We start from the raw sequence: 13,505 nt of genomic DNA on the forward strand, positions 1-13,505 counted from the left end.
AAAAACACAAATTGGTTGACCACTAGTATTTTTTGAATAAAATAAAAAACAGCATGGTTTTGTAGCATACAGTGTCACTAACAGGAGGAGACCACTAAATAAAAGAAGAAAAAAAATGTCAAAGAGAAGCGGAATATTGTTTATTTGAATTCTGGTGCTCTCATGTGACAGCTTGTGATGTGAGCTGTGACGCACCTATCTCATGATGGGTATTTTTGTAAATATTTACATGGGTGGGGGGTGGACTAGACAGGAATCTCATTTTCATGGCATCATTTTCAGATTTGAAACAGAAACTGAGAGACATGTGACTTTAAAATGTGGTGTACGGTGAAATGGTAAACGGAGGTGTTGGCACGGTGGATAAGGCGCATGCCTTTGGTGTGAGAGACCTGGGTTCGAATCCACCGTGAGACACCAATGTGTCCCTGAGCAAGACACTTAACCCTTTGTTGCTCCAGAGGTGTGCGACCTCTGACATATATAGCAAATGTAAGTCACTTTGGATACAAGCGTCGGCTAAATGAATAAATGTTAAACCAATTGCTCCAGTAATGATTTCAGGTATTTTTATATATATAAAAAAAAAAAAATCAGTGTTGTAAAAAAATATTCAAGGTACGTCAGTTTCTATAACTTTATCTTATTGAGCATTATCAACTCTGGATGGTTAGTAACTTCTTTTCAAAGACACCACAATTGTGTGTGTAGCACACTGAAGTTAGAAACTATTGCAATTTTAAGTTAGGTAGGTCATTTTCAGCTGTAAGACCCATAATAGGGGGTGTGCTGTTAACAGGTTAAAAGAACTGTTATCAGTTTTAATATACTTTGAAATGTAATTTATTCCTGTGATAGCAAAGCTGAACTGTTCACAGATGTAGAAACACCCAGAATGAGCAACCAACCTGTAGATTCTGTGGGGTTAAACTCCAGTTGGGGACTTGATGATGACCTGGAACATTTGCCCAGGAAACAGGTGAATTCTGATGGTGGGACGAGAAACCCATAAATAATCAAACATTACATGACAGCTGTAATAGATTAAACTAAAATGCTCTCCTTTAGTACCCTGGCTGGACTAGCGGTCCTCTTCTTTTTGGCTGGGATGGACTGGTCATCAGTCTGGCCAGAAACCATATGAGAGGGAAGAGACTGGCCTGGGACTTGGGACTGGCCTTCATTGCTCTGATGAGCTTTGCAGGTATTCTGCTATTGGCAAGAAATACAGAATTGCAGCTAGGACAGTTGCATGAACATTTCACTAAAGCAACCCAAATTGTTTTTTGACAATGAAGCATCAATACTGACGTTTCAACGTCAAACTTCTCCGTTACACAATAAGCAAAAGTCCAGGTCAAGAGAAAGGTTTATGCAACTTTCTGACTAACAATTATTTCAATTCAATTTATGAGAAATATATGCAATTTGTAGATTTAAACTGTTCCCCAAAATAAGTGACCAATATGTTGAAACAAAAGATGATGTGTGCCGATGAGTCCTATGGTCTAATGAACTAGTGGAAATAACTTTAAACCTTTGCAGTTTAAGATTATTCTCCAGAAGCAATGTTAATAACAACATTGTTCTGTATGACTGGAAATTAAGGACCTTTTAGTGGTACTTTATCATGAAGGGCTTACCACACAATTTGATGTTTCATTAAAGGAATATCACAGGTTCGATACAGATAAGCTTAATCGTAAAAAAAAAAATAAAAAAAAATTGTTGATGGGGCTTCTGTTGATTCAAAACAACTGCTACCAAATGTACAGCCATAAACTACCCTTCAAAAGTTTGTAGTCAGCAAGATTTGTTAAATGTTTTCAAAAGAAATTTCTAATGCTTAAAGGGTTAGTTCACCCAAAAATTTTCATTAATGACACGGTTTAAGATATTTTAGATTTACACTAGTAGTGATGGGAAGTTCGGTACTTTTCCGCGAACTGGTTCTTTCGGACAGTTCGATTCAATAAACTGGTTAAAAAAACAAAACAAAAAAAAAACGGTTCACCAGTTCTTTTGCGCTCGACGTAATTATGTCATTGGCGATGATTGCTCTTCATTCAAGCCTTCGGTTTACCCGCACTCATAACATTAGCACAGAATCAGTTCAGAATCAATCACCGAAAGAATCAGTTCGGTGTTCATCTTCAGTTCTCTCTTCACAGTAGTTCAGTCAGTGTACTGTTTGAGTAAATGAATTACTCCGGGATATTGGTTTGTTTGAACTCAGAGGGAGTGTCAGCCACATTAAAAAAAGTTAACAGCTTAAGTCATTTTTGGATTAATGCTTATTGGAGACGCGAACCGTTTAAAATGATTCAGTTCGATTTGGTGAACTGGTTCAAAAAGATCAGGTTACATTGATTAGTTTGCGAACCGGATATCACTAAACTGCAGTGTTTTGAACTCTCTCACAACAGACCCGGAAGAGAAGACAATGCTGAATTAAGTCATAGTTTTTGTTATTTTTGGACCAAAATTTATTTTCGATGCTTCAACACATTCTAACTGACCCTCTGATGTCACATGGACTACTTTGATGATGTTTTTATTACCTTTCTGAACATGGACAGCATACCGTACACACAGCTTCAATGAAGGGACTGAGGGCTCTCGGACTAAATCTATCAAACTGTGTTCCGAAGATAAACGGAGGTCTTACTGGTTTGGAACAAATGAGGGTGAGTTATTAATGACAATTTTCGTTTTTGGGTAAACTAACCCTTTAAAAAAAAGGTACATCTATTTGACATAGTAAAAACAGCAATATGGTAAAACATGGTTAACATATGGAAGAAAAAGAAGATCATTTTATATTAAACGTAATTTATAACAAAATTATTCTAATATGTTGATATGGTGATCAAGAAAATGTTTTATTATCAATGTTGACAGATGTGCCGCTTAATCTCTTAGTGAACCCAAACTTTTTAATGGTAGTGTATAGGGCTGCACGATGGGTTGTTTAAGCATCGATATCGCGATGTACAAATCCACGATAGTCACATCGCAGGATGCGCTATGTAGGCTGTCGTAGTTGATCCGTTATTCATTAACTGTAGGGGCCAAACATCGCGCGCAAAAGAGAGAGCGAGCGCGTGGCCGGCGACACACTTGATGCGTGGCGCAAGCTTCTCAGCTGCGTGGCGTGTCCGTTTTTAATTCGGCTCCCATGTTAACAGGTTAGAGCTTGCAGACTGCCTGCATGAGACGTGCGTCTTATGAGACTCAAGCCGCGCGGAAAACCGGGGCCTATTTATATTGCACCTGTCACCGGCCTGAGAGAGAGAGAGAGCGCGCGCAAAGCGCGTCTTCAAACAAATGTCTGTCTTCAAACAACAAGCGCTGTCTTGCTCTCTCTCCCTCGTGCATATTAATCAATTGACACGATGGTGTCGATGTTTAAATAATTTAAAATGAGAATGTAAGTTTGCTCACCCCATTTTTGTTTGTATCGCAATATATATCGCAGAAAAATAAAATATCGCAATGTAAATTTTTCCCAATATCGTGCAGCCCTAGTAGTGTACATATATTATATTTAAAGGGGTCATATGGTGCTGCTAAAAAGAACATTATTTGTTGTATTTGGTGTAATAAAATGTTTATATGCAGTTTAAGGTTCAAAAAATTATTTTCCACATACTGTACATTATTGTTTCTCCTCTGTGCCCCGCCTTCTGAAACGTGCCGATTTTTACAAAGCTCATCGGTCTGAAAAGGGAGGTGTGCTCTGATTGGAGAATAAAAGGTAAGCCTTCTTTCTTTGCATGAAATTCCGGGCAGCATTATGCAAATCTTCCCACACAGTGATATAGAGATGTGGGGGCGTGTTAGAACGAGCCGTTTTAGGGGGGTGTGGACAAGTCTTACATTTTATAAAGAATATCTCTTTGGATTTGAGACTTTATTCTTTGCAACTTTAAAGATCTTCTTTATGCACCAAGAGGTTGTAATGCTCCAAAGAGCAAGGAAAAATTGTAATCGCATCATATGACCCCTTTAAGTGTTATCTGGCTGTACTGTAACAGTAAATACCTTGTTGCCACAACATTTACTTTTAAAAAGAATAAATACAAATTAAGTAACAAGTTTCAATTGTTATCGGTGGTAGAAATAACCCACAAATGGTGTTAAGCTCAACCTGTACTACTGAACCCAAAATATTTCTTTAAAACGCCACATTGTCCAAGCTACCACTACCAAAATCATTTTTATGAGTCTAAAACCATTAGATGGTGTAAGAGTGGCTTGTCTAGCTTATCTGTTCTCACCTGTTGTGTTGTGTTGAGCGCTCCCTGTCTGGAGGTGAGCTCTGCTGGGATTGGTAGGCTCCATGCCTCCTCAATACTAGGGAGCATTTTACTTTTACTTGGTAAACTACCTTGTGGAAGATTACACAACTGAGCCTAGAAAAAGATTGCGCAGAAAACATGTTCAACGTCGGATTCAGGTAAGCTTAAGTCAATGCAATGGTGGTATGCATCAAATCATAGATGAAAATGACGCACATATTCTCAGTGTATAGTATGTCAGACAAGGGGATATGATTCAACAAACAGGAAGGAGCTGAAAAACAAATATCCCCCCCCCCCCCATCCAAAAAAAAAATGACGGACATTAAAATGATACATGTACACTTCCTCTTCTGATATCATCAAGTGCAAGCACTTTCTCTACCTGGAGGCATTTAATGCGAGCAGTCAGAGCTGGGATGTTACTGCAGGACTTGCTGCATGTGGCATTGATGTAGCACTTGATGGCATCCTGCGGCTGGTTGCAGGACTCGTAGAGTGTGCCCAGGTCCATCCAGGCGGCCGCATGGCTGTGGTCCAGTTGCACTGCACAAATATATGCCTGCAGTGCATCCATCGGCTGGTTCTGCTGTTGATACAACACACTGGAGACACAAACACAGCAGAGAGGAATGGTAAACAAGGGAAAGCTAAACAAACCTAACTAGCTGCCACAGAATGACACATCAAGCAACAATTCATACCTTCCATATTTGATTTTGTCACAGCAAGCCACAAATGACAACAATGGTGTGTCGAAACATTTGTGCGGTTGCTTGGTTTCTATTTTGATGTGCAATACACAAACATTTCAAAACATTTCAGCATTTAGTAACAACTATATACAAATAAACCATTTCTTATTTTCTGATTAGCTTTGCTGACATTTTGGGAGGTACCTTGTGGTCCAATATGGTAAAAGGGTTTTGGCAACCTATCGGCGAAAACGTTGTGTTTGTACATGGTTGCTTTAAGTTTTAGGAAGGTGAGAAGGTGATTACACAGCTCTGAGGTGAACGCTTCAGCTTAAATGTCTTGAGCATTCCTGTCCCTCCCCTGAGAACATGCCTGAGGCAACATCAGCCCCAAATGACCCCATTTACACCCAGCTTCCAAAAAAATCCATACAAACAACATGCGTCTCATTTTAATGTGCAAGAAATGCACATAAATAATAAATGGCAGCAGCTTAACATGGTAAACAACAATCATTAAGAGCTTACCCAATTGAGCACCATGTATCTGCACTGGCCTCAGACTTATCAATAGACTGTCGGTAAGATATGAAGGCATCTTGGACCTTCCCAATACTGGAGTAACACCTGCATGACAAGCAAAAACACCTCTTAAAATTTAAGAATTATATTTTTTGTGTTTGACAAGACACTTTCAGCAAATTACACTGGATTTAAGATATCCATTTATGCATCGTTTGAAAAGTTTGGTTTACACAAACTAAAAAGAGTCTCATAAACAACTTGGCAGGACTACTTTAGGGCACAAGCCAAAATCTTTGTATAAATCTATTCAATATATAACTTCAACATTGTTCATGCACGGTTATAAAAACTATATATATATATATATATATATATATATATATATATATATATATAAAAAATTAAACGATGCAATGTAATGTTATGTATGTGGAAGTGGGATTTAATTCAAGTAAATTTTTGCTTACCTGCCCAAGAAGTACCAAGACTGTCCCGAATTGGGGTCTGCTTCTAGGGACTTCTGCAGACACTGAATAGCATAGCTGCTCTTGTTGGCTTTATCTCCCAACTGTTCGACCGTGTGATGCATCCAGCCTGAGGGAGTGATGGGAAACATGAGGACTATATAAGAAACCGCATTCTCAACAAAAAAAACTAGAACACTCTCTCTCTCAACAAGAAGCCACACTGTGCACTATGGAGGCTGTTACACTGGTACTCATAAAGGGAGCAAATGGTTTGTTCTTGCTGTCTTCAGGATAGGGTGGGGAGATGAGGCAAAGTAGGATCGGGTGGTGGTGGTGGGGGGGTTCTACTACCACCAGCAGCTTCAAAAGGTCCCAGGAGAAATGGTTGTGTCCAAACAGCCCCTCTCCTCTCCATTCCCAGCCACCCAGAGGTTGTTAAGGAGAATGAGGCCGTGTGCAGACAAAGAATTTCCCCCATGTGGCCTGGCTTCTCCCAGGCACTGATCCCAGCCGAGCTCTTAACACCTGTGGCAAACGCCTGCACCCGGGACACGTTACTACAGCAACCAGACCACTGCCGACAACTGCAGGAGCAACGTGGCAATGGTTTTATGGCAGCCGTTTTTTTTTTTTGCTTTCTTTTGGGACTAGCAAAAGAAAGAAGCTCGTGTGAGGATTCACAACTCACAACTGTGCCAATTATTTAAATCATTTCATGATTTATTGATGCTTTTAACTCAAAGTACCTTGCAGACCGCTCCTTCCTGGAGTGCTTTGCTCATTAGTGCCACTTTCAAGTTTATGGATTATCTTAGCTCAGATTTCTAACCACACAATGGTATCCAAAAAGCAATCTGCACATTTATTATTAGCAATTGCACCTGACAAAATTGCACACCCTCAAGAACTGGAACATATCTTAGAAAACCTGGACTGTACATTCGGGGATGCTGTTATTGAGAACACCACTAGCAGCACTTGGGGAGATGGCATGATGCAATACATTAGTGAGGATTGTCTGAACTCTAAATGAATGAATTATGATGATCAATTACCTAACCTGAAAGTGTAAAAAAGATTCAAAAACCTACATGAAATATTCTCTCAATGCATTTCAAAATACATCTTATTACAACTCTGTGGAATTTGTAACTGCAGAATTCCACAAACAGCTGTGCAGAATTCCAAAAATGCAAATGACAGTTAAAATTAACATCCCTTCCCTCTGACATGCTCTTTTTTTCCCCCCAACAAGACAGTAATATTTACCATATTTTGCCACATATATTCCTTATTACCACAATCGGATCCAGATCTTGTATGCAAAATCTGTGCAGAAAGTGTGACTAATCAAGTTTGAAATCACACAGCAAACAATCATCTACATAAGAAACACACTATCGAAAATAAAGCCCAGGTTCCCAAACATTTCTTTTTTTCAGCTGGTTGTGATTACGATCATTATATGAATACTGCAATTTACACAGTAATTTACAGTTGATTAAACATTTCATAGCTGAGCTGAACTAGAAAAATACTTAATGACAGAAATCAGGACATTTCATGACTTAATTAACTTCCATTAATTTTTCAGGCATTCTAATCACAAACTCTGATATTTCCAGGCTTTTCCCTGACTGTGGGAAGCAGGAAGCAAGTAAAACACACTCACCTAACTGTTGGAGCGTAGTTGCCTTCACCTGTGCAGGGAGATTCTCTGTTTGTAACAGACTCTCATAAGCTTCCTTTGCGATGCGGTATTTCTTCTGCAGACAGACAGAGAAGGGGAGAGATGTTTTACACACACAAAAGGGTCAGTGCTTTTTTACAGCCCCTCAGGGTGGACACAAAGGGCCTCGTCAAGCTGACCACAATGTATGGTCTCCAGAAAAGAGGAAACACACTGGACACTTACCAGGCCAGACACCGGGACGCAGGAGGAGACAGACAAACACAGGGGGAGGGTCAGTCCAGACCAGACTAGACTTAACAAGTCAGACACACAGAGGCATGCTCTGTATCAGTGTAACTTGAGAAGCCCTCTCAGAAATAGTGTTTGTTTTTCTTAGCAACCTTGACACAGATCTTTGCTGGAGCTGATCACCATATCTGACCAACCTGTGCAGCACAACTCCACAAACACTGGTCTAACAACTCAAACTCATCTGTGTGAAGGACTTTAAAATCAACCTATTGGTAAACTTAGGCTTTGATTGGCTGGTTAGTGCAGTCATCATTGTTTACAGAAAAGTTTTGATAGAAAGAATGAATATGTAAATGTCTTAATATGATTGCATTACATTTTCATTTACGGCTTAGTGGATAAGAACTATGCTAGTTGAACAGAAAGGACTGGCTGAGTGACAAGAGACTAACTAAAGGCAAGCTGAAGCTAAAGCAGGAGGGAAGGGAGGGGATCAGTTCGTTGAACACGCATGTCTTCAAGATGGCGCCCTAAAAACAAATCCATCAATCAAGACTGTACGTTTGGGCAGAAGCAGTAAACTGAGCAAAAGCAAACCCCAGGACCAACACCACTGTCCTCTAAACTCTAGAACCTGCACCTTTACAAGCAGCCATTTACAATGCCAACAGAACACAACAGTGGGCTCCAGACAGTGTAAAATTCAATTTGAAGTACTGGTGAAAATCACAAGATTTACCAATCAGACAAGCTGACGGTAGCATGAAAACAGTGATCATGGCAAGTAGTATGGATGTTTCGAAAGTAATGTTGGGTAGTGTTTTCTGAAACCACTAATAACGGCCAAATTTCATTACATGTTCAATGCTTTGCTGAATGCATTTGAACACATGGCAAATATGAAGAACTCACTGGGAATTCCTAAAATGTTCCTAAAAATTATTTAAATTAATGTATAAGGAAATTACTTTACCCTCATGTTGTTCCAAACCTGCAAGAGTTTTTCTTCTGAACACAAAAATATGAAGAATTTTGGTAACCAACTATTGAACTCACTGGCTACCAGTTTGGTTATCATTCATCAAAATATATTTTGTGTTCAACAGAAGAAAGTAATTCATACATGTTTTGAAAAATATGAGAGTGAGTTAATAACCATTTTCACTTTGGGGAAACTATCCCTTTTAGAAATTAAAAATAACTCAATTGAAACGCTAAAACACACAAAGAAAATCATATTTACATGTTTCTTTCTCCACCTCCTCAATATAATACTTTTTTACTTAAAATATCAATACAGCATTTCTGTTAATAAAAGTTTGAATGTAAATACTAGTAAGTTTTTTTTTTCTTTTCTTTCAGATTTGTCATCTAAATGCTTGACATCACAGATTCAACACCCGTTGCCTTTCCCACTTAACCTTATCTTCATTTGCTTCAAATTAAACAGGGTAACTATTATGACAAAAGTATATGGATAGGAATTTATTTCAGGAAACAATGTCTCTAAAAGCAAACAGTCACTGTTTCCATCTATACCATGCAGAACCAATAGAACATTATACCCCAAAACATGAGTATCAATAAAACACTGCATATTCTGATCAAATAAAGGGGAAAAAAAGGGGAACACTCACCTGAATTTCATATACATGAGCAATGTGGAACTGAACTGTAGGGACAAAAAGAAGAACCGATCAATACTGGAAATCCTTTTCTGATGGAAACAAGGCATTTAAATCTGATATCAGGCCTCAAAATTACACCAGCGTTCTTTGCCTTAACAGTTTCAGCTTATGGGTGTACAGACACCAGGAAGAAAGAATATTAGCTTGCCCTTTGTGTAATTCAAGCATGGCATTACTGCTCGTATTCAAGGCAACACACGGCTGAATCCAGTCATGCAGTTTCCTTGGCAACTGCAGTCTCAGGCAGGATGGAAATGGTAAGAGGAAAAATCTAATTGAGGAAATATTCCTTTTTCTTATGAAAACCTCTTAATGAGATACCACACTTCGCTGAAAAAAAAACCCCTCATGCACAATGTAATTGAAAGCACTGTCCTAATAAAAAGATATGCAATAAAAATTAACACGAGTTGGAGGGTACTTACTTTCAGCTTTGGACAAAGTGCAGGGTGTGGAGTCAATCAATGCCAGCTGAAAATGCTGCAAGAGAAGGTAAAGTTTGATTAGACTGGATCCAGTTAGTAACCCTTATAGAAAGTAGGTACTGATTGTCTAAATTGTCATACTGAAATCCTACTGTTAGATATGCCCAAATGATTTTGGCATCAAACAATCATAACAACATAATAATCCATCCATCTACAGTGAAAGCACCATTTCTTCTCCGAGCAATGCTGTTATATTATTTAGGCATTCACAACATTCACAAACCACTGTCAACTGAAATTTTTAACAGAAAAGAATGCAACAAGCTCGTAATCATGCTTTTGTTGGAAATAGGAAGTTTCCGATAGCACGTGAAGCGCTCTCGCTCAACACAGTGGAGTAAATAGTTTTGTTAACTTTGTGGTTTATTATTTTAAATCGTATGGGAAGCGGTGATAACATGCATCCCTCTCACAATATATTGCTTTACAGATCTATTGCTTTTACCCCTCAGAAATATTCACGCATAATCATGCAGCATGTATCAGAAGATCTGCACTCCGGTGCTGTTAGCACTCACGCGCACTGAACTATATATAACTGAACCGCGCTCTTGACCACCTCTATCAACCGAGCCAGGGACTGCTAAATGTAACGATTACATTTGTCAAACAAACCAGGCTTTGGGAGTCAAATGTACACAGTTAAGATTTCCTAGTGTGAGCACACACTAATTATTCTCCTTTTCACATAGCAGTATAGGCCTACTTTAAATGAAGGGCAAAATACCTTACTTTTGAACATTATTAGTTTTGTGCACAACTATGCAATTAATTGTGATTAAATCGCAGACAATAATTGCAATTAAGTAAAATTAGCGTTGCCAAGCAAAAGCGTAAGCATGTGTGTGTGGGTGTATGTGTATATATATGCGCGCACACACACACACACACATACACACACAAGCCTTCTACATTGCGAGTAAATCGCTCGCTTATGCGACTAAATCTCCACTCTGGGCGACTAAATGATGTCTAATATTAACTAATGGCTTATAAATTCTCCGATTTTACTCGCCAGTGTGTGAGTTGGAGACGAAGTGTAAGTTTAGCACAAATATATTTTCACCCGCTGAACACACTAGCTGAGAGTTTCACTCTGCATCAAACATGTGCTATTTTCAGTTCATCTCAATGGATGCACAGCTCTGTCTCACACTCAGGCAGAGAGCGCGAGAGCGAGAGAGAGAGAAAGATAGAGATAGAGATAGAAAGAGAGAGAGACTATTGACGCGCTACACGTTAAGGATATTCTTTGTTGTATTTTCCTGTAAAAATAATGGTGTTCCTTTGGAATTCTTCAGCTTTAAAAGGAGCTGCCAGGTTTTCCGGTAGTAGGCAGAACTAATGCGCAGATGGCAATATCATTGGCTGGTGCTCACTTATTACCGTCCCTGTATTAATTTCAGCAAACACACACAACCTGATTAATATTCATGAATCCAGCAAATATTTAGCCCCTAAAATGTGAATTTTACCAAAGACAACCATGCCAAAAAAAAAAAAAACGTATATTTTAACCCCAGGAAGCATTTTTTTTAAATCTGGGAACCTCCTGGAATCGCGATTAGTTTTGGACTAGTTTTGAGAAGCAACAGGGCAGGATTTGTTGTGAAAACCTGGCAACCCTGATCTGAACACACGTGCTGGAGATAATACTTCCAATTAAAGGAGCGTTTTTACTGATGAGATGTGCATGAAAATCACATTCGATTTTTTGCACAGCCCTAGAGTGTACTCTGTTATTTAAAAAAACTGTGCCATTTTACAAATATTTATAATATATGTATATCAGTCTGGCGAGTTAAAGAAAAAATTACTAGCCAATGGCGATTCAGTTGCCAAGGTGTCCGTAGAGGGCTGTGGTACAACACAAAAATACAAAAATCTACTGAAGAAGAAATAGACCAATAAAAAAAAATTAAATAGGCTTAAAAAATATATTAAGGATTTCAACACACAAGCAAAAAAATCAGATGCGTTACAGATTATTCTGACTCAAGAAATGAAATACAGCAAGGTCATGAGGATGTGATCCTGCATTTAGAGACAGCTAGTGTTGTACATTATGTTGTGCAGGGGACACAGAAACAATCTCTGTAAGCAGCATGATCACAACACTAATCACAGACATGAAGAATCACCAGCTGCTCAGGTTACTAAGAAACCAATGAACCTGTCCCAGCATAGAGGTACCTAGAGAAAACCCCTTCACCTGCATAGCAACAACTAAGGAACATGGCCATGCATTACAATGTCCTGATGTCCAGCATACAAGACGTCAAAGACAGATCACAAAAGGACCGATATGACTTCCAACAGTCCACATTCATAGCTTGCCTGTCCAATATAATAGTCACTGGAGTCAAATTAACAGACCATAACCAATATAGACACCAAATTCAAATATTTCGGAATAATGGAAATATAAAATGTTTTGTAATAAAGAGTTAATTTAGCCATGAACTAGCATTGAAAGTCAACCATTTATCAATCTCTGCACTCACATGCCAACGAGTCATCAAAACCATCTGTCAAAACAAGAAAACATACATCTATCTGCTTCATACAGACATCGTCCAACAAACAAAACAAGGATTACTGACCACAGAAAGCCCTTTGTGCTGAGCTGATCTCCACTGAACAACTGCTTCCTACACGCTTGCTCGCTCTCTATGGCTCTTGACTGGCAAGTAGATAATGCAGAAGGATTACCAGAGTGTCTCTCTCTCTCTCTCTCTCGAATACTGATTCCTATTCAAGAGAGAGCAGCGACAGGAGCTGAGAGATGACACGCTGCCCTCTCCTTCTCTCTCTCACTCTATACCTCCAGGCATTTTTCATCACACACACACACACAAAGTATGTCTGCCGTAAGCTTTCGCTCTCTAGCTCTCTGCAGGAAATTGGGACGGAGGAACAGGAGAGCATGGGAAAAAAAAAGGATGAGTAAAGCAGGAGGTGGCAGGCTATTTACTGCATCATATCAGCAGGTGTTACAAGTAGGGATGTCAAATTTCGATTATTTCCATGATCGATCGTCGTTTAAATTAACGATCAATTAATCGATTAATCGTTAACCATAATACTGCAAAATGCGTCTATTGCAGGCACGCAGTCAGCGGTATGACAGGATGTGCAAAAGCCACACACACACACAAAACGCTTTCTCACTTGAATTAAAGAGGTTTTAGTCTGAATAAAATGCTAGTAGCAGGATTATAAAATGAATAGATGCGATTATGATCATTTGATAAAATGAACAGAGCGCGCCATATTTTGAGGTCATTTTACTTTGTTGACAGTTTCCAATCCCGCACGGAGAACGCTGAACGCGCATCTTTAAATGGTTTTGTGGTGCTCGTTGTTGTATTTTAAAGCACAATTGCAATGTTTTCAACTGACATTACTGTATAAAAT

General features: G+C 38.9%; 1 protein-coding gene across 8 annotated transcripts in view; it reads right to left on the reverse strand.

The window, feature by feature from the left end:
- LOC113053109 (lysine-specific demethylase 6A-like) overlaps positions 1-13,505 on the reverse strand; it is a 51,722-nt gene that overhangs the window by 12,962 nt on the left and 25,255 nt on the right. For 3 of the 8 annotated variants that reach the window (XM_026217826.1, XM_026217824.1, XM_026217831.1), the window contains 9 exons: positions 10,026-10,080; positions 9,550-9,584; positions 7,661-7,754; positions 5,989-6,115; positions 5,525-5,623; positions 4,687-4,906; positions 4,281-4,415; positions 1,072-1,212; positions 909-986 (listed from right to left, as the gene is read on the reverse strand). In XM_026217826.1, the coding sequence (XP_026073611.1) occupies positions 909-986; positions 1,072-1,212; positions 4,281-4,415; positions 4,687-4,906; positions 5,525-5,623; positions 5,989-6,115; positions 7,661-7,754; positions 9,550-9,584; positions 10,026-10,080 (984 nt within the window). Of the gene's footprint in view, positions 1-908; positions 987-1,071; positions 1,213-4,280; positions 4,416-4,686; positions 4,907-5,524; positions 5,624-5,988; positions 6,116-7,660; positions 7,755-9,549; positions 9,585-10,025; positions 10,081-12,691; positions 12,830-13,505 lie in introns of those variants that run through there. The other 5 variants (XM_026217827.1, XM_026217825.1, XM_026217830.1 and 2 more) reach the window with 4 other exon arrangements.

The sequence above is a fragment of the Carassius auratus genome, chromosome 34 (genome assembly GCF_003368295.1).
Source record: "Carassius auratus strain Wakin chromosome 34, ASM336829v1, whole genome shotgun sequence".
Taxonomy (NCBI): domain Eukaryota; kingdom Metazoa; phylum Chordata; class Actinopteri; order Cypriniformes; family Cyprinidae; genus Carassius; species Carassius auratus.